At 51.2% G+C, this 21,227-nt stretch overlaps 1 protein-coding gene across 1 annotated transcript in view; it reads right to left on the minus strand.

Moving 5' to 3' along the window:
* Positions 1 to 5,591: 5,591 nt before the first annotated feature.
* VWA5B1 (von Willebrand factor A domain containing 5B1) overlaps positions 5,592 to 21,227 on the minus strand; it is a 49,097-nt gene continuing 33,461 nt past the window's right edge. The window contains 9 exon segments of the mRNA XM_037818544.1: positions 5,592 to 6,098; positions 8,054 to 8,171; positions 8,714 to 8,783; positions 9,376 to 9,450; positions 11,568 to 11,699; positions 13,978 to 14,115; positions 16,037 to 16,354; positions 16,770 to 16,971; positions 20,481 to 20,671. Coding sequence (XP_037674472.1) covers positions 5,592 to 6,098; positions 8,054 to 8,171; positions 8,714 to 8,783; positions 9,376 to 9,450; positions 11,568 to 11,699; positions 13,978 to 14,115; positions 16,037 to 16,354; positions 16,770 to 16,971; positions 20,481 to 20,671 — 1,751 coding nt within the window.

Genomic DNA, 21,227 nt, shown 5'->3' on the forward strand with positions numbered 1-21,227 from the left:
GACGCTGGGGACTATTCTCTTTTAAAGCTAAAAGTCCCTCCTCTTGGCAAACACCACCCCCCCCCAGTCCCAGGCAAACCAGGATGTTTGGTCACCCCAGGGGAACCCCAAAGTAAGACAGATGTGGCTGCACTAAGTGAGGCAAACGGATGACAGACCCGTGAGTTTGAAAGTCAAGTATTGGCTTTGAGACCAAAAGAACAGAACACAAGTGTAATTTTGTCATAGTGTCAGGTTCAATAAACAGTTTTGATGAGCTAAAAGCCTGTAAGAGAACAGGAGCCACCATTTACAGATAAGCCATTCCTTTGAAGACACATGTCATACAGCCCCGGGGTACGAGTTGCCACCTGTTGGTGGACACTAGACGGCTGATGTCCTGGCCTTCCACAACATCTGTGTGACTGGCTACTGGACAAGAAGGCGACGTCTGTTCCAAGAATGAGGACGTGTCACAGGCACCGTGGGGACATCACGAGTGAGCAGGCGAGGGGACGGGGGAGCACATTGTAGGCACTTGAGGCTCCGAGGGGACAAGCACCAGCCATGCCACTTGAGCCAAAGCCACCTGGGCAAACAGAGAAACTATGCATGGTGTCGCCACGGTCAGCCACGCTGAGACAAGGCGCTTTGCCTGGGGAAGCGGCTGTAAGCTCAAGACAGCTGGCCCCGGGCCAAGAAGGTTTGCAGCATGAACAGGAGAAATACCACTTTGTCGGGTGACCGGGGGAGGCAGCTGTTGAGAGGCTGCCGTCCACAGGCTGGGACCGGGGTGGACGCACAGGTCAGGGAGCTCCACAGCCGGGGTGGGGGTACGGGCCTGGTCAGGAGCTGCCAGGCTTCCTACCTCAGGCCAGATCTCTGCGGATCTGATTATCCAGCTGCAAAATGCCATACACACCCCTGCCCTGGTTATTTTTACACTGGCACTGCGGAGCCTGCTATGTTACAGCTGAACAATGCACCCATGATTTTTCTTCTTCCTGCTGGCTTCTCTAGCACCTGCTAGATGGTGAAGAACACAACCTGTCAGGGGCCCTGGCAAAGATCACACACCCTATTCCCGGGGTGGCAATGCCCGTCCCTTTCTTTCCCAGGGTACCAAGGATGCAGAATGCATTTGCATCTGGGGATCACTTGGAGATGTTCCAGTGCAAGTCATGAAGGGTGGCATTTGGATCCCCTCAACAACAGATGCTGGGGTCTCGTGCAGGTTCCAGCCAGATAGGTGAATGGGGTGGCCAGTTGCTTGGGGTAGGGGGCAGGCCGCACACTGATGGTGGTGGGGGACCCCTTTCCTCACTCCCCCTCATTGGAGATGCTGCCAGGGAAGAGGGAAGGGGAACGGTAGCAAAGAGGAGGAAACTTTGCCCTAAGTTAAGGGCAGAGACCAACTGGGGGACAAGTCAGGATGTAGATGAAACCTCTAGAAGCCTTTTCTGACAGCTGTTCCAGGTGAACAAGCTGGAAGGGAGATGAAGGAGCCTTTGCTTTCTCAAACATGTGAAGAACAGGTTAAAACCCACCAGGAGCAAGTCTTTGAAACAACTATTCCATTCATCAGTCACAGCAAGTGCCAGCTGAGGTCAGTGGAGGACGGTGGATGCCATTCACTTTACCCACGGGTAGGGATGGAGCAGAGAAACACAAGAGCAGGCTGCTCATTTACGCGTCTGGTTGGAGGCGGCCTGGTCTGCGGGCCCCAGTTTTCCTGGGAGCTGGAGCTGGTCCTCTCAGGGGAGGGCATCAGGGAAAGCCTCTGCATCTGTGTGGGGAGAGAGGTTGGGCCCATGGGGCCATCTGTGGCAGGGACTCCCCGGTTCCATCTGTGACAAGGAGGCCCCTCGTGGGAGTTCTGACCTCAACTCCACACCCCCTACAGTCTGGCTGAGCAACTCCGCGCTCTGCTGTGGTCAGCTTTACCCAAACTGAAAATGAGTGTCTGATGGCTCAGGGGTTGGCCCTCAGTGTGACGGTGCCCAAGCTGAGGCCACACCCATAGACGGCAGGACCACGAGGGAGGATTCCCAGGAAAGTGGTCAGTCAAGGCCAAGCCACCCTGAATGCTAATTAGTGGGGAAATGGTTCATGGAGTAGATTCTCCCTGAATGCTTCTTGCCCAGCTCCAAAAGGTCAGGGACAGCACCTGGCATACAGTAGGCACTCAATCATTGCTTTTTGAATGTCAATGCTAGAAGAACCATCAGGGAGATTTCCCTAGTCCAGCATTTCCCCCACTGAGTAACCCTGTTAGAGCTGCATGCCAACCCACCTCACTGGAGACAGACAATGCACATTAATACATTACCAGGTCTGGGTCTTCCTGACCTAAGGAAACCTGCTTTTCTAGAGTTTCCCCGACCTCCTTATCCACAGGACAGTTTCTCATGAATCACTTATTCACATTTTGCTGGAGGAACCTCATCATTCTACAAAAGATGAAATGGGGGACCAGAGAAAGCAAGCAACTTGCCTAAAGTCACACAGCACACTAGTGGCAGAGTTGGGACCGACATTTACATTTCCTGACTTTTGGCCCAGAGTGTCCCACTATGGCAGCTTGGAGGCTGATCTTTGCAGTACATTACCACCAGGCACTTATTTTCTCCTAATTCTTCCTTCAGATAGGGTAGGGCAGAAAAGTCCCTTTGCATAACCTGGAATGCAAGGGCTGGTAATAAACTAGTCCAGATTAATCCAGATTAAACCAGATTTCAGAGGGAACATTTCTTCTTCATGAGAACCCTTGGAACTTCTTCAGCATCAATGCATGTGCTAATTACCTAAGGTTCTTATCTTTTCCTTAATGCTATCCTTTGAGACATCTGTAATCTTGGTAGCAGGTTCTTGAGGCTACATGACATCTCAATACCACTTTAAAGTTCTTTTAAAAATGTTTCTTGTCCAGACATTCCGCTGAAGCCTTTGGGCTATTTGAAATCAATGAGGATTTGTTCCTCTGCAACTTAGGGTGCTGGGCAGTGGAGTCAGAGCTGCAGAGAGCAGCAATTTGCTTGTGCATCAAATTCCTTGCAGAGCTCCAGCCACAGCTACCGGGACAGGGTCTGAGGAGCTTTCCCTGGGGAAGGAGGCTGTTTGCCCCCCACCCACCTCTCTGGGTTTCTCAGTTATTCCTTCAACCATCTTGCAGCATCAGCCTGGCTGTTCGTGTGAGTTCCACACTGGGCAGGTGCTGGGCTACCTCGAGCCACAGGCATCGCCCCTATTGAGGCCTGGAGACCCAGTGTCAGGTTCACCATGGGGCTGGGCAGCCCAGTCCGACCCGGCCATGTGAGAGGGGGAAAGAGGCCCAGAAAGTGCAAGCGGCTTGTCAAGGTCACACAGACAACCAGGGTGAATCCATTTCCATTAAGAGGGATGGAGAATCATGGAATGTCAGAGCAGGAGGAGGTGCCTCAGCTCCAGGGCATCCAGAGAGGCGAGGAGACTTGCCCAAACAAGGGCCAGTCTGGGACCTGAAGCCAGGTGTTCCGACTCTCAGGCTGGTGGTTTTTCCATTCATGGTGGGCCCAGAAGAGGATGCCACCTCCCCGTGCCCTTCCCCGGGAGCTGGGGCCGCTGGCTGCACAGCTACTGAAGCGCTACAGGGACGGGGAGGGCGAGGGGCATGTAGGGAGATGGCAAGGCTCTCTTCACACTTGCCCTGAGGCCTCAAGCAAGAGAAGCCAAAGGCCTTACCCCACTCCTGGCCGACTGGCATCCTGCCCTGCCTGGGGCCACGTGGCCCTTCGGTGACTGCCTGGCTGGGTTCCTCTCAAGAGGGCAAGTTTCAGAGAAGCAGCAGAAGCGATTTGTATCTTCATCAACTTCCCACACCCCCTGAGGACAGATCACTGGCTTTTCCTGAAAGTCTTAAAAGTTCTTGTGCAGCGAGAGCCCCTCCTGGCAGGTTCTGCAGCATAGCAGGAGGGCAGGGCAGGGCACCGCGGCGGGAAGGGGTGGGGGGGGGGGAGGCACCTCATCCATTCGGGGCCTTGTCTCCCTTGACAGCCGGTGGGCGTTCTGCTGGGGCCACCCCCTTCCCCGGCCCCTGCTGAAGACACGTCTTCAGTCTTTATGAGGCTGGGGCTCATGCCAGAGCCCACGGGGTCCCCACGACCGATATGACCATTGGGGGCCCTTCAGGTCTCCCTGAAGAAGGAAGTCTGTGGGGCTTCGTGCCAGGGCAGTGGGGCCCGACAAGCATATTCAGGAATAGCAATTTGGTGGGGAGAGGCTGGGACCTTGGTGAGAGGGGAGTGTTTGGATTCAGCCTGGGTCCCATGCTGGTGGGTTCCCTGGGGTGGTCCCTGGGGAGGTCCAGACCCACCACCAGAGAAGACTGCAGGCAGAGGTGACCGGGCAGTTTGATCCCAGCCTTGATGGAATCTGAGGCTGAGCCCACCAGGCACACGTGGGACCACATGGCATCTGAGGGAGGGAAGCCCCCAGGGGCTCTGCTCTGAAGCTTCAGGATTCTTTCATGTCACCAAACAAATCATGCCTCTCAGCCGGAGCTGCCATCCCTGAACGCACTGCAGCCAAGAGCAAAGAAGTTTTCTGTGGCCAAGAAAGCCCCACATTGTGGGATAGAGATCCCCCAGTGTGGGGTGGCTCGAGAGGACCCCCACTATCCCAGAATGCACTTCACATGGAGGTGCTGCTCTAGCCCCTCAGCGCAAGTGGATGGAGTTTCTTTCCTTTACGCAATTCCTGAAAGTGTGTAAACTATTAAAAACTACTATCTGGTGTTTCTTCACTGATTTGTGGGCATGTCTTCTCTCTCTGGACTATTTTCTCACAGACTGCAGCTTACAGCTGACACTTTGGTTTACAGGGTATCTCCCTTGTCCTGCTCACCTCCTCTTCTTTGCTAGGAAGTCACAAATAATCTGCAACCCAAGGCTAAAATGTACTAAGGGAGCTTCCGAGCCAAAACAAAACAAAACATCCCCTACCCCCCCCCCCCCAAAAAAAAAAAAAAACCCAAACAAAACAAACAAAGCCCTTCCATCTTGGAAAGTGTTGGGAGCACTGGGTCTCTAACGGGTTTGTGAAGTGTAGGGTCCTGTACTGCACCATGGAGACAAGTGCCTATCCCGCAATGCAATGGTCTCCCCGTCCCAGGTGCAAGCTTGTAGGTCTGTTTACTGGTGGTTGCTGGCTCTCTCAGCCACCTAGTTTCTGAGGGTGGCACTGCTGACTCTCTTCCATGCCCATCCGGCCCACTCAGGCTCAAACTGCATTCCCCCTCCCCTCTCCACTAGTGTCAGTTTCCCCAAAGCTTCAGAAACAAAATCCCCAATGTCTGGGCAGGAAGGAGCCTTTGTACCATCTAGTCACCTGGCCCAACTCCTTTGCCTCCCCTTCTTACAGATGGAGAAACCAAGGCCTAGACAGGGGGCAGGGACTGGCCTAAAGTTGCACAGCTGGGTGGTGGCAAAGTTGGGATTGAACTCAGGCCTCCTGACTGCCAGTCCAGGGCTCTTTCTAGCAACCAATATATTGGCTACAGCTTCAAAAGTATCCCCCACCAGGCCCGAGTGGCCCCCTTCGCCTCCTCCCCCACTGCAGCCTCCCCTCTTCCACCACTACACATAATTCGGGTGATAGCAGAGCATATTGAACTCGAGGTTCTCGTCCCAGTGCCGCAGGAGCACGAAGAGCTGGCGGGCAGCGGCCTTGAGCGTGCCCCGCGTGCGGCCCTCGGGCACCTCCTGCTGCTCCAGCCACGTGTTGGCCTTGGCAGCCACCAGCTCCCACTCAATGAAGTAGGAGGCCGAGCTGTGCTCCAGCCACGCCAGCGCCACCACCGTGGCCCACAGCTTCCCCGTGTGCTCCACCGCAGCCCTGGGCTCCATGCCTGGCTTGCCCTCGGCTAGAGGCTCCGGAGAGAAGCTGTCGCAGGAGGAGTGCTGAGGGGAGGGGCTGGTGCACTGCTGGGGACTTGGGCTCTTAGGCTTGGGCTGGCGGGTGGTGAGGGACACTCGGTGGCAGGTGAAGGGCGAGGTCCACTTGAGCTTCTCCATGGGGATGTGGATGGCCTCGCAGAAGGCTTGGTTGAGCAGGAAGGCTCCAGAGGCCAGCTGCATAGACACCTGCGGGGGGTGAGGCAGGGAACCCCTCAGTGGGCCTCAAACTTTTTCACCCTTGGACCCCCAGGCCATGCAGAAATGTGGGTCCACTCAGTCCACCCATCCATCTCTCCCTTCTCCCCCATCACTGCACCCTGCCGGGGGCATTTGCTGATTCCTGGTTAAACACCAATAGTTCATCTCCATCCTTCATCCCACAGGCACTTTGAGCTCAACACTAGCCAAGCCCAACTCAACGTCTTCACTCCAACCTGACTCTCTTCCTGGGTGGGCCCAGCTCAGCCGCTGGGACTGTTCTCTCTGCCCCACTGACTCTGGGCAGCACGTGTCCCTCCTCCTCCCGCCACACCAGTCACTTTCCAAGTCCCATCAGGTCTACTTTAAAGATAACTCTCCTATAGCATCCTTTGAAATTTGTTCTATAGCTACTTGTTAAATCGTAATTTGAAAGCTATACCATATACATATATATTAAATTTGACAATAAGGAAATAACTGAAACTATGGTATCATAATAACTTTGGAAATTTCCTATATATCTAATTGCTAAATCATACTTTGAAAGATATTACCTTTTCGTATATATATTTCATAATAAGGAAATAACTGAAATTGTGGAATTGTAACATATAATATTCTTTGAAATTTGCTAACTACTTGCTAAATTGCATTTGGAAAGTTATCCATTTTATGTATATATGTTATATTCTACAATGAAAAAAATAATAAAAGAATAGCTCTGGAATCCTCTGTCTGCCTCCTTGTGCTATCCCTGCCTTTACTTTCTCTCTTCTCTGCTCAATCCATCCTTCCTGCCCCCACTGGGATCTTTGTAAGGCATGAATCATATCATTCTTTGGCTTATATCTGTTTGATGGCTCCAGTTTTCTCTTAGAATAAGTGACTTGCAAACTTTATTTACAAAGCTCTGCCTGATCTGGCCTTGGCTCATCCTTGTCACCCGTGTCCTCGAACTCTGTTCTCCAGCTGCCAAGCTCTCTCTCTCTCTCTCTTCCCTAAGCTTTTAGCCACAACTTCTCATCCTTCAGGTCTTGGCTTAACCATTACCTTCTTCAGGAAGCCCAGCTTGACTTTCCCCCCACCTCAACCCTGGCTTAAGTGTCCTTCCCCTGTCCTCCCCCACCAAACCTCTGCTAGCACACTCCCAAGGATCAGAAGGGCTCTTTCTCCGTGTCCCCTAGATGCTTGGTGCCTTGGGGGCAGGAACTGCCTTTATCTAGTTCAAGGTTGTTTCCCCAGGGCCCGGCACTGGGCCTGATGCCACAAATACTTGTTTGGTGAATTTGTGCTCTGTTGTCCTGGATATTTGGAAATTCAAAGTGACACTCTGCACTGCTGTATGCAGGGATGGGGGCTGCTCAGTGAACCTCAGATGATGCCCTTCCTTGAGCACCCTCTGATCCCCAAGCCCTGCCAGGCCCCAATGTGGCAGGGTGAGGCACCCCCAGCTCCCCAAATCAAAGATGCTCATTCCAGACCTTGGCTTCTCATCCCACTACAGTATGCTGGGGCGTCTGCAGGGCCATGTACTAAGCATGGTGCATGCCCCGGGGGTGTCAATTTTATTTGTTTGTGAGTCATTTTGAGGTTTATTTTTATATATTGAAGAGCAAACACACATAGATGGTGAAGTAGAAGGCAAAATTCCCATGACTTTTAAAATCGAAGACAGCAGATTGCAAAGAATTTTCCTGATGCTGGTGCTGGCTTCTAGCCACACCCCTAGACCCTTGGGGGTGGGGTGGATCCCTGCAAACTCCCTCTGCCCTAGTGACTACTTGGGCGGAAAGGTCCAGGAAGCTCCAGAACTCAGGGGAACTGAGCTCCAAGCCCAAGCTCTTCTTCCCGTGGTAGAGGAGGACGGGTGGGCGGGAGGCTCCCAGGAAGACCCCAATGCTGAGTGTGGGGGGCTGAGGTCTGGGCTCTGGGGGACTCACCAGTGGTACGTAGTCGTAGCTCTGGCTCTCCGAGGTTGACTCTGGAGCCTTCAGCAGTGGCTTGCGCAGGAAGCCCTTGGCCGCTCGAGTCAGCAGCCTGGACTTGTGGACGTTCAGCCTGTGCGGTGGGGCCGGGGAAGAGTGGCCGCCGCCCTGGTCTTCCCACCCCAGCGCCCACCCAGCAGCCTCTGAAAGTCAGGGCCAGACGGCACTCAACAGAGGGCCTTTCCCAATCTCCTCATTTGACAGCTGGGGAAACTGAGGCCCAGAGGGAGCGGGGGAGTCATTTGCCCAAAGTGACCAGTGTGTTGGCAGCAGCCTGGGCCGGGAGCCAGGCTGGTTTTCTTTTCGTGACTTTTGATATCGTCTTCTTGCCAAGCCCATGGTCAGGAGAGCCCTATGCCGGCCCTCCCAGGGGTATTTGCATTTGAATAGGGGCCAAGGAAATGTGGGAGATGAGCTACAATGGGGGGCCTCTGGCAGGGCGATACCTGGGAGACAGTGAAATCTCTGGGTAGGGGGACCTTCTTAGCACCCTTCAAATTGTGCCCCATCATTTATTTTGTCTAAACGTCAGGGTGGGCCTGCTTAGGCCTTCCAGAGACAGCCCCAGGAAGCTGGGTGGTGGCAGGGCACACCCTCATTGGAAATCCCACTTACCTGGATCCAAGCAGAGTCTCTGAGGCCTTCATGGAAGAAATGGTGTTGGTGGCCGGAATGCACAGGGGACCTGGAGAGCCACAGAATGACAGCGTTGAGGCCTGACAGGTGGTCCTGGTCAGCTGGAGAAACAGGGACCCAGAGACAGGCAGGGGCTTGCCTGTATCCCTATACCCCTAGAGCTGACCACTAGGCTGCACGGCCGTTTCCGACCCAGCTGGGCAGGGAGGAGTGAAACATGTGGGCCCGTGGGTGAGAAACTGGCCTCCAAGTGTCCTTGGCAGGTGGGCCCTGGTATCTTCTGGAAGGTTACCTGTGGGGGCAGTGACAGCTTCATGTCAACCTCCCTCCTCACCAAATGGGGATGTTAAGTTTACCTCCCTGGCACGTTGCCATAGGATTCTGGACAGAATGAGGTTGTAGAGTGGCCCCTCAGCTCTGTCACTGACTTGTATGACCTTGGGCAAGTAAGTTCACCTCTCTGAGCTTCAGTTTCCTCACGTCTAAATTAGGGATGATCCCATTTACCTTTCACAGAGATGTTCTGAGGAGCAAATGAAGAACCGAGGACACTGATGGTGTTAAGAGCCTCTCCTGACCCAAGGATCAATCACCATCACCATCTTAATTAAGAGGAGAGATGGCACTGACCGCCCACTCACCTTCAGGATCGACGTGCCTCTCACGGACGGAGGACAGGGTCTCGCTGATGGGAGCAGTGAGGTTTTCCTCCCCATCTACAACAGGGGAGCCAGTGAGGGCTGGCCTCTCCCGGCCCTCCCCTTCTTACCTCCCATCTCCCCAGGAGAGCGATGGCCCAAATTCACATTTACTGGGGGTATAGGACAAGGTCAAGCTTCCCATCCCTGCTTCGATGGGTCTTCATCTTCCTGAGACATAACCACTGCATGACCAATCCTGGGTTCAAATCCCAGATCCCCTGTTGACTAACTGTGTGGCCTTAGGAAACTTACTTCCTTTGTAAGTTTTAATTGCAAACTGGGGATTATAGTACCTTTCTCATGGTGTTGTTGTGAGGATTAAATGAGATACTGCACAGAGATTGCTTTGTGCCTGGCACAAGGTAAGTACTCAATAAAGGTAAATGGAGTCAGAGCCCTGAGCTACAGACCCAGCAGGGAAGCAGGGGTGAGTCAGGGTGTAGGGGTTGGTGGAAGGGGAGGTGGGCATCTCCTCACCAGGCCTGTGCCTCACGGAGGAGTGGGGCTCATGCCACCTGCCTAGGAGGCACCAGACAATGGCCCTGGCTTGTCAGAAGGCCCTGAGCCTCAGTTTCCCCTTCTGTAAAATGGGACTAGTAACCGCACATATTTTGTTTGAAATGCTTATTCAAGGTGGTTGTAATTATGATTATTATTCCAAGGGCTGTAGAGTGATCGGGTAATCTGCTCTAAGGGAATAATCCAAATTATGGAAAAAGCTTCATGTGCAAATATGTTTATCAAAGCCTCTGTCTCCCCTATGAGACCATCAGCCCTGTGAGGGCTGCCCTGTTCATTGCTGGGTGCTCGGGGTCAGCATGAGAGTGAACTAATTACTGAATAACTGAATGACAGAAGCAACCAAGAGGCAAATATCATGGTGGTCAATCTCATGGGCTTTGGAGCCAGACGCTGCTTGGGTTTAAATCTTGACTCCATCACCTATTAGCTGTGTGACCTTGGGTAAATCACTTAACCTCTCTGAGCCTGTTTCCTCATCTCCTAATGGGGAAAATTAAAGAAACTCCTTCAGATGGTTGCGAGGCAGTATTGATAATTAGAATAGTGCCTCACACATAGAAAACACTCAGTAAATGTTAGTCACTGCCAACCTTAAGGACAAAGAGGGCTCAGGATAGAATAAGAATTTAGAAGTTGGAAACACGTGTGAGTCAGAGGATAACTGAAAGGGAGGGGTTTGTGATTTTGATGGAAGCCAGGGGTTACACTGAGAGCTAAGGATGAAACAGAAATTGCCTCTAGACTGGAAGCTCAGATTGGCTCTGGGGTAGGGCATTTCCTCCCAGTTTTGGAGGGACCAAGTAGCTGGCAGAACTCCTTAATTCTGAAGAGTTCCTATGGGTTTCCACTCCCTCACTCATTGCTCCTTTTTAACCCATCAACATCTGTCAGCACTTTCTAGTCCCTTGGGTAAAACATTCTTATGATCTCGGTGGCTAGGCTAGTAGCCAGGTAGGACCTCTGATGTCCTTCCCAGGCATACCAGAAAGCACATGAGGGCACCTGGGAAGGGGTTAGGACTAGTGCAGCAGTGAAGCTGTCTTTAGAGAGACAGAAAGACACATACATTCAGAATACACAGGGTTAAAGCCACCCTGTGAATTAGTGCTAGGCCAGAGGCTCAAGGTCACCAAAAGATCAAATTATGAACCTTGGATCATGGGTCATCAAGGACCCAAGCAGCAGGCACAATGAAATCAGGTGAAGGCTGTAAGCAAGCTGTTGGGAATCCTGAAAAAAACAGATGGTGGAACCCAAACAGACGGAGCCGCCTCTCTGTTCTTTGCTGTCTTCCCTGTTTACTAGGTTCCCTGGCATCTGATGCCTGGGAGGACTCAGAGGTTGGTGTAAGGAACAGTCACTGGGGTTAGCAGACATTGAGAGGGGAGATGCGCAGGGTTGGGTGTGGGCAAGCGGGCAGGGAGATGGGGGGTTGGGGCCAGGCTGAGTCCCTAGGCCCACGGCAGGCTGCAGAGAGCCTGGGAGGCCTGGTGTGGCCCTGGCCCTGCCCAAGGACCCAGTGAGCGACTCAGAGCCTCTTGGGGTCTTGGACAGGTGGGTGCTGGATTTTGGGGGCTTGGGCTTCTGAACATGATGAAGGCGGTTCTTACTTAGGTTCTGGTATTTGCTATCTCCTGCTGCCGAGTCGTCCCCAAGCACTGTCTGGGATCGTCCGGAGCTGGCAGAGGAGCTCCTCAGCTGTCGGGTCAGGAGCCGATAGCTGTTCATCCGTGATGCAGCACCTTCAACGGAGGACAGAGAAGGGTTCAGATGGGTACAAATGTGTTGGTCCTTTGTCCCTGCCCCAGGGCTCACAGGAATGATTCTGGCTTTAATCTGTTAATTCACCACAGGCAGGAAGGCATTGTGCAAGGTAAAACCATGAACTTAGAAGTCAGCAGACTGGGTCTGCACCCCAGCCCCCATCTCTTGCTAGCTTGATAGGGTGCTTAACCACTCCAAGCCTCAGTTTCCTCATTTGGAAAATGTGGATAATAATAGCTACCTTGCTGGGTAGATACTAAAGCAGCAATGTTTTCTAAAGGCTGGTTTTCTCAGGAACACCCCATTCTCCTCTCCCAGTTTGCTGTCCTGGAGACCCAGGTCTCAGTTTCCCCTCCCACAGAGCAGGCCCTTGAGGCCCCAGAGCATCACCAGTGGAGGACCGTGGAAGGGAGATGGCGCTACAGCACCCTAAATGTGTTTTGGGGAAACTCACTCTCGGAAAGCACTATTCTGAAAACTGTGCCTTCAAAAACAGATACTGTTGGGAAATAAGTTTTGGAAAAGCTACATTCTCTGAGCCTCTTCAGATACATTAATGTACTAAGGGCTCTGAGAAGTCCTGTAGTAAAGAAAGATTTTAAATTGTGTTGAATCCAGAATTTCCTAATCTGGTGTTTCCTATTTTTGTGCTGAATGGCTATTAAAAGGACACAGAGCTAGGGTTCAAGTTTCCTGGAATACACTTTGGGAAGTGCTGAACTTAGATTTTGGGGAGCTTTGGGGCTTGGGTTAAAATACAGGTTCAGATTCCTGAGCCTCCCAGGCTGTGGCTCCAGACGCTAGCAGGGAGGTCAGAGATGGGCGAGAGGGGAGTGATGTCCTGGCAAAGCCAATGGGAATGCTGTATGGGGGAGGAGCCCGGGCTGGTGAGCTTCTGGCCAGAGCCTGAAAGGACAACAGCTGGGGACAGGGGTGGGGGTTGTTGATTATTCTGGTACCACAGATAAGAAAAGGGGGACATGAGGAATGAAGAAGGGGCACATTTTCTTTCCAACCACAATTCTTTCAGGAAGTCTTCTGCAAAAGGGAGTCACAAAAGGACAGGAGAATGTAATTCAGAAAAGAAAAATTACAAATAGTTCAGAAACACATGAAATGTGTTGCAGCTTTGAGATTAAAAAATTAAAGAAATGCCCCTGAAGAAAGATTCTTTTCTCACCTATCAGATTGGTAGAGTTTAGAAAGATAATCAATATTCAGGGTTGGCAGGAGGGGACAGTGGAACACTTCTGGGCAGGGGCCAGTTTGCTAACATGCATCACAATTTTAAATGGGCGTGCCCTTTCATATTGCAGTCCTACAGCTAAGAGTTAATTTAGCCTGAGGAGATAAACAAAAAGGCACACAGAGATGTTCTTTGCAGCATCATTTAAAATAATCCAAAGGAGAATGGATTACAAGTCTAATAATGAGAGCTGTTTAAATAAACTGTGACAAATCTTAAGAGGCGCTGAGAGCAGTGGGTGAGAGCAGACTGTGGCCAGGCCACTTGGATCCAAAGCAAATTAACCCCTCTCTGCCTTTTTCCCCTCATCTATAAAATGGGTAAAAGTAGCATCTCCTTTGCAAAGCTGCTTTGAGGAGTAAATGATTTAATGTCTATAAAGTGCTTTGGAACAGTGTCTAGTTGGCCATTATTGTGATAATGATATCTCTCTGCAGTGGAATGTATTGCTGCCATTAAAATGATGATAGGGCTTCATCTTCATGGGAAGATATTTCCCACACCTGTATTTTGTAAAATACAGCACATATTAGTACGATCCCATTCATGTAAATCATGGAATCACGTCTTTTGATTTCTCTATATGTAGATATCCATGGAGAGAAGTCTGAAAGGATTGTCACACCTACATCAAGGAGGAAATGAGTTAATCATTCTGGATGACTGCCAGTTCCAGTCATTTTTATTTTATATGTTTCTATATGTTGAAATTGTCTACAAAGAGCATATAGCATTGCCCCGATTGGAAAAATGCAATAAAATCATTTTCATTTGGTGGAGAAAAGGGAGTGGGAGGGAGTCATACCATTCTGCAGGCAGTGAGATGGGGGCCCACATGTCCCCCACCCCATGACAGCTGGCAAACAGTCTGCTGGGGGCTTTTCTGCTTCCAGGCCCTTCCTTGCATCCCTCTCTGCAGGTCTGAGCTCCCTCCTATCTCAGAACCCCTTCCTCCAGCCCAGGAGGGGTGCTCGGCCCTCAGGAGTGCCCTGGCTGCCTGCCCGCCATACCGGAGTTGGGGTACTCCACCACGGTGGGCAGGTACTGGCTCTCGCTCATGTCCACGGGCACGAAGGCTGTGTACTTGCTGATGATGTTGCAGGCCTTGCTGGTGTGCACAGCGTTCACCTGGAAGCGGCGACTGGACCCTGCAGAGGGAGAAGCTGGGGTCACCCAGAAGGTCCTTCCCCAAACTAAAGCTCCAGAAGCTGAAAGGAGGGCTTGCCAACTTACCAGTTAAGGACATTAAAAAAAAACATCAAACCAACCAACCAATGTTACGAACCTACATTATCATTTCTCAAAACAAAGGATATTTTAACCTAAAGAAGGCCAAACATTATGGTGGTTTGGAGCTGTATGTACCCCAGAAAACATGATAAACATAATCCATTTTTCTGTGTGTGAACCCACTCTAAGTAGGACCTTTTGATGAGGTTACTTCAGTTAAGGTGTGGCCCACCTCAAACAGGATGGGTTGTAATCCTATTGCTGGAGTCCTTTATAAGAGAATGAAACTCAGAGAGAGAAAGCCAGAGGAAGCAGCCAGAAAGAACATCAATGGAACCCAGAAGAGAAGGAAGAGGCCAGGAGAGGCTGCCATGTGCCTTGCCATGTCATAAACTAAGGACCAAGGATCGCCAGCAGCCAGCCCCAGAATGCCACAGTCTTTGGGGAGAAAGCATCGCCTTGATGTTGCCTTGATTTGGACTTTTTCCTAACCTCAGAACCATGAGTGAATAAATTCCCATTGTTTAACCCGACCCGTTGCATGGTATTTGCTTGAGCAGCCGGAGGAAACAGACAATATGTCTGAATAAAAGACAACTACTTGCCTCAAATAACTTTAGTGTTATTTAAAAAAAAACAAAAACAAAAACAACCCTGTATGTGGTATTTTATTTTTTCATTTTGCAGCTGTCTGATGAGAACCTTTCGGCAGGACTTCTAGGTCCCCTGACAGATGGGTGGGGACTACTGACCTTGTGCATTTAACTGCTGAGAAGATTGAAAATCAGAGAGGGAGATGGCACACAGAGGGTCACACAGAGAGTTAATAATGGGCCAGAGACCAGAACTCTGGACTGACTGGCTCCAAAGCCCAAGCTCTTTCCATTAAACAAATGAGCAACATCCTGGGCTTTCCGTCTCCCGGAGGGCTGTGTGAGGAGCCAAGGGAATGAATAAGGGAGAAGTGTTTTGTAAACTAAGGTGAGGTGCTCAAGGAAAGAAAAATATATAGACAAATAATACAAAATACAAATAATATAAGATATAGTATAAATAATATACTATTTTTGTAAATCAAATATAAACCTTTAGGAAGCAAACAATAGTATAGAATATTATATGTCTTTATATTTATATCTATAGCTATTTATTTTCCAAGGGTATTCCATCCCACAAGATCCCCCAGGCCATGTTCCCAGAGAAGCCGGCCCCAATTCCTGATCTAAGTGGGCTCTCCCCATTCCTCTTAGACAGTTTCTTGAATCCTTGTATTTCTTCTTAATAGCACTTAAGACAAACACAACCAATTAATTCTTTGTGTAATTATTTGATTAATGCCTGCTTCCCTGCGAGGCTGTGTCAAGCTCTCGTGGGAAGGGAGGGGAGATGTGTTGTTCAATGCCCTGTCGCAGCTACAGGGCCCGGCACAGAGCCTGCCGCCCACCCGCCAAGGGCAATGAATAAACGGCGTGAGGGAGGGAGCGAGTGGATCGACAGGATCCAGGGGGGTTCGGTGGGGAAGGTGTGGTCCCAGCGGAGCCGGCGCGTGGAATAGGGCTGTCGCGGTGGTTCTGTCTCCGGAGCCCGAGCCCAGGGCCTGGGGATGCGGTCCCCGGCAGCCGTCCAGGGGGCGCTGCAGTGGGGGAGGCGCAGGGACGCGAGGCGAGCGGACCTGTGGGAGAGGGTGGGGAGGGCGCAGCAGCGGACGGCGGGTCACGGGGTGCGGGTGGGGAGCGGAGGAGCCCTGGCGCCTCGAAGGGGCAGGGGGGAGGCTGCGGAATGAGGGTGGGTCCCGGAGGGGGTGCGGCTCGGGGTGGGTGGGAAGGGGGCGGCGCTCACCCTGCTCGATCTCGTCCTCGCGCTCCGCCAGCTGCTCGAAGTCGCGGATGATGGCGCGGGCCGCCAGGTGGTGGAAGGTCTCGTTCCACAGGTCCGCGTCGCGCGCGCCGCCCGGTTCCGGCCCGGAGGGGCCCAGCTCGAAGCTCACCTCCCACTGCAGGCGCTGGCTGTCGCGCAGACCCCTGACCACGGCCTTGCCCATCACGGGGCCTGGGGCGGCCCGCCTGCGGGGACTGGGACGCTCCTCGGGCTCGGCCTGGGGCTCCCAGTCGGAAGATGTCTCGGTCTCCCAGGTGAAGGGAGAGTGATGGGACAGCCCTGCAGGTGGAGGGACCGGCCGGGAGCTGGACAGAGGGCCAGCCCCCAGAGGGCATCACCCCTTCCCAGGGTCCCTATGAAAGGACAGCTCACCCAGGGGACAGACAACTCCTTCTGGAGGACAGCTAGGGCAGACCCACCACCCAGGAAGGCAGTTCCCCGTGGGGGCCAGGCAGGGTGGGGTGGGGACGCGGAGCTCAGGTACACTGAATGCAGCCACAGGGGTGACCAGGAGAGCCTCACAGGCAGCCCCAGGGCCAAACTGACCACGAAGAGGGGGATCAATGAGGTCATCAGTGATAAGGGGTCACAGCAGCCCCCCAAGGTCCCAGACACTGGTGTTCACCCTGGGCCTGTCTGCAGCCAAGGCTTTCTCCATGCCCCCAGTCGGGTCCTGGACCCTGCGGGCACTTACCCGGGTCCCTGGGGCTGCGGCTGTCTGAGGCAGGCTTCAGGCTGGGCCCAGGATCCAGCTCTGGCATAGGGCTCCAGGCCTGGGACTCCAGGCCTGAGGGAGGGAAGGGCTGGCAGCCTTGGGGCAGCAGAGAGGGCCTGCGGGCCCCTGGGCCCCGGAGTTTGGGGCCCTGGCTCAGGTCCTGGCCACTGTTCAGCAAGGGCTATGGGTGTGAAAGGAGGAGGAGGAGGAGGCTGAGCCTGGGTGGCAGGACCCCCTTTTCCCCACAGCTCTTTCCCTGGGCTCCACAGCCTCTCCAGGCTCAGGGACCCAAGGAATGGAGTGTGCATAATCCCAAACCACAGCCAAACTCCAGTGCACAGAAAACCATGGAAAACCGCGCACCATGAATAATTCTAATCTGTTTTTTTTTCTTTTCTTTTTTTGGCATAAAGTTTAAAACTTGTGTGTGTAGTTAAAATTATCAGCCTTTTTCCTTATGTCTTCTCATATGCTTAGAAAGTTCTTCCTCACTCAAAAAAATTTTAGAATTTTGGGGATTTCGTTTTTGTTTGTATGTTTAAATCTTTGATTCACATGCAATATATTTTGGTGAAAGCTCGGAACCAGCTTTTTACTTGATTTTCCAAGTGGCAAAATCTCAACACCATTTATTGAATACTGTCCATCCAGGGAGTCTCTATGTCTGTCAGTTCCCCACCTCTCTCCTGACAATGCTTTCATGCACATTTGGTTTTACTTTTGGAGTTTCTGTTCTGTTTTGTTTGAATCTGTCTATTGTTGTGCTGATACAAAAAAAAAAAAAAAAAAGGCAAGTGATAAAATGGAAAGTATTTTCCCAACATGTATGACAAAGATCATTTTCAAGAAAATGCTCTTACAAATCACTGGGAAAAAAACAAAATCTCCATAGAGGCATTTGCAGGCATTTGCAGGCAGTTCACAGCAAAAGTATCCAATAAACCCATGAAAAATTAGAGCATTGTAAATTAAAAGAAGTTGCCCCCCCTTTTTTTTGTCCATCTTGCAGATTGGCAAATATTTAAAAGTTTGATGACATGCAGTGAGGCCAATGGGAAGACAAGGTCTCTGTACTGTTGTGTGTTAACTGGGAGAACAAGTTAGCAATGCACTTTCTAGCAAAGCTGAAAATACACACGTCCCTTTGATCCAGCAATTCCACTTTTTGCAATTTAATCCTATGGAAATACTCACCCAAGGGTGCAAAGATCTATGCGCAAGTATATTTGCTGTAGTATTGTTAATAAACGTGAAAATCTGGAAACGATCTAAATATCCCTCAGTAGGGGCTGGTAAATAAATGAGGGGTACATCCATGCAAAGGAATGCCACCCAACCCTGAAAAGGAGGTCGATTTCTTTGTACCAATATGGGACAATGTCCCAGAGAAAACATATTTTTAAAAAGTAAATTGCAAATGTTCTGTGTCTTGATAGTGGGGATGGTTAGATGACTACATGCATTTGTCAAAACTCATAGGACTGTTCACCAAAAAAAAAGTAATTTTACTGTATGTAAAGAGAAAGTGAATTCAAAAGATACTTTAAAAAGTAAATTAGAGGGTAGCTTGTATAAATGATTATTAAAAACATAAGTGCTGCTTGTGTGTGTATGTTATTTCTGGAAGGAAACATTCAAAAACAAGTGGATTCGGGCACTGGGGAGGGATACTTTACTTTTATTTTGTACCCAACTGAACTGTTTGAGGGTTTTTATTTCAAACTCTGAGTATGTATTATTTTTTGCAATTAAGGAATATTAACTTAATTAAAAATGAGTTTAGTGCTTCTGGGAACATGTACATACCCCTGGTAGGGGGAGGGGATATGGGTGCAAAGGCATTTGGAAGGTATAACAGAGAAAAAACATCCTTCCGTTTTTTAGGCCAATACTTCCCCTTGGGGGCTTTTTCTTCCCTACCGAGTATTAATTGGAAGGGGAGGCCATGAGTTGGGACCCCCTTGGAGCAGGGGCTGGCACCCTCCTTCCCATCTCCTCTGACCTGAGCCCAGGGATACACACTGTGGGAGAAGAAGGGGCCTTGTCCTTCTCAGGATGATCTCGGTCAGAGCTGGTACCCAGCCATGGCTGCTGGGTCCCAAGGGATCCTTACTTCCCCCATCCCATGAAAGACCGAGATTCGCCCCACCCCTGCCCCACCATTCCCACCACACTGGGTCAGAGAAGAGGCAGACAGAAGCTGCTAGAGTTTCCATGGCAACAGATTAGCCTAAGAGCCAGCCTTCACCCTGCCAGAGGCTGCAGGGAGTGTGTGCATGTGTGTGTGTGTGTGCATGTGTGCACCTACATGTGTAAGTGTGTTGGGGAGAATCAGAGAGAGAAGGAGAAGAAGCCAGATGGGGGATGGGGTGAGATGAGGAAAGACAGGCCAGAAGAGCTAAGAAGCAAGCAGGGAGAAGAGAAGCCAACCTCCCCAGAGCTTTCCCCAAGGTAGGGCTGCTGTCTCCAGGACACCCACCGTGTGCCAGTGGCTCCTCCAGGCACTTTACCTTGTATCGGCCAATGCCTGGGAGACTGCTTCCACTAAGTATCTGTTGATGGATACTAGCTGAGTCATCTGCACAAGCTATTCTCCCCATTTCATAGATGAAGCAGCTGGGGCTCACAGAGGTTCAGTAATGTGTTTGAGGAGCAGGGTCTGCCCACCTCTGGAGCCAGTTTTCCCATTGCATCAAGTGGTCCCTGGCTCAACCCAGAGAAGGGACCCTAGGGACAATGTGGTTTGTGTCCCTGCCCTTGAGGAGCTGAAGGTCTTATGTGTATGTAGGGGGTGAAGAGAATGGTGGTTGGGGATGGGGGAGAAGGAGCATCCAGAGAGGAGAATGAAAAGGCTGCTTTTATGGAACCCCAGATTCTGAAAGAGGAATTCATAGAGGCCGCACTCTTAAGAAAACAGGATAAGGCCTCAAGATGACACTGAACTGCAGTTTGGTTTAGGACAGTGGTTCTCAACCAGGGGTGATTTTGCCCTTCAGGGGACATTTGGCAGTGTCTGCAGACATTTTTGATTGTCACAACTTGGAGGATAGAGGGGGTGGAGCTAATGGTCAGGGATGCTGCTAAACATTCCATAATGCATAGGACAGTGCCCTCCCCTAACCAAAAAATTATTGTGTCAATAGTGGAGGTTGGGAGGCCCTGGTCTAGCAGGACAGTGGGTGACTGTTCCTGCTATGGTTCTCTCAGACTATCTGCTTTAGATGATGGTACAACCTCTGGGATTTGCTGGAGGTGTGGTGTGATGCGGGAGGTAAAGCAAGGGCTTTGAAAGCAGAAAGACCCGGGCTGCAACCCCCTGACTGGCTGAGTGATCCTGGATAAGTTGCTTTACCTCTTTGGCCCTCAATCTCCATACCTGTGCAAGTGGGGGTGGCTAGTCCCCACACTGCCTCTTCTCCCAGGGATGCTGTAAAATCAAACGAGAAGGTCGATGGGGATGGTCCTTGCCAACAGGGAAGTGTTGTGTGCAAGGAGTGGGTGTTCTCATTGACTGATGGTATCGTTACTAGGAGGGTGTCATCGGGAAACAAGCAGGTGAGGGTCCAGAAAAAGGAGAAAGGAGTGAATCACTTTGCAGTGTAAGTTGTGGAAGGCTCTGTCATTGTGGATGGAGTAGGAGATAAGCTCTCACCAGACCACGGCCACCCCCAACCTGGCCAGCTCAGGTACCTGCAAATCAATCTGCCACTGCTGGGTCTCCGGGCTGATCTGGTTGGTGAGGTCCTGCAGCTTGGCTTTCTGCAATGGGTATCTTCTGAGAGCAACTGTGGGATCACTGGCTGTGGGGGCTCTTGGGGAAGGCTTGTGGTGGCTGATTTGGTTGGTGCTATATGCCCGCCGTCGCTGGGAGAGGTCCAAACCTGGGGCGTGGTGACAGAGAAGCCATCAGGGTAGAGGAGAGTGGGGAAAGAGAGAGGGACTTGCATGCCCCTTTCCTACTTAGAAACTTCCTGGGGTCTCCACTGCTTGCCTATTGAATTATGTACAGCTGCCTCCTCACCTGGCATTCAAAAGTTTGCCTGATCTGGCCCTAATCTATCTTTCCAGCCACTCCCCTTTCTGTCCCCCTTTCCAGGTACCATATGCTCCAGACCAACTAGATGAGTAATAAAGTGTGTATGTGCCTTCTAGATGCCACACCTCCACACTTTTGCTCAGATTCTGCAGCCTGGAATCTCTTTTCCTTTCCCCCTCCCAAGGGCCAGTCTCTTCAGGAAGCCTTTGTTGATATCCTCTACCAGATGTGCCTTTCTCTGCCTAGGATCCCCATGGTTTATAAAAATTTTCTGTGCACCTGTCATTTTGCTTTCTATCAGAATTAAGGCCGATTGTTTCTCTCACTCAGGGTAGAGCTCCTAAGTTATCCTTGCTTCCACTCTGAGGCCATGTTGAGTTATCCTCACTTCCTACTCTGCA

The sequence above is a fragment of the Choloepus didactylus genome, chromosome 2 (assembly GCF_015220235.1).
Source record: "Choloepus didactylus isolate mChoDid1 chromosome 2, mChoDid1.pri, whole genome shotgun sequence".
NCBI lineage: Eukaryota > Metazoa > Chordata > Mammalia > Pilosa > Megalonychidae > Choloepus > Choloepus didactylus.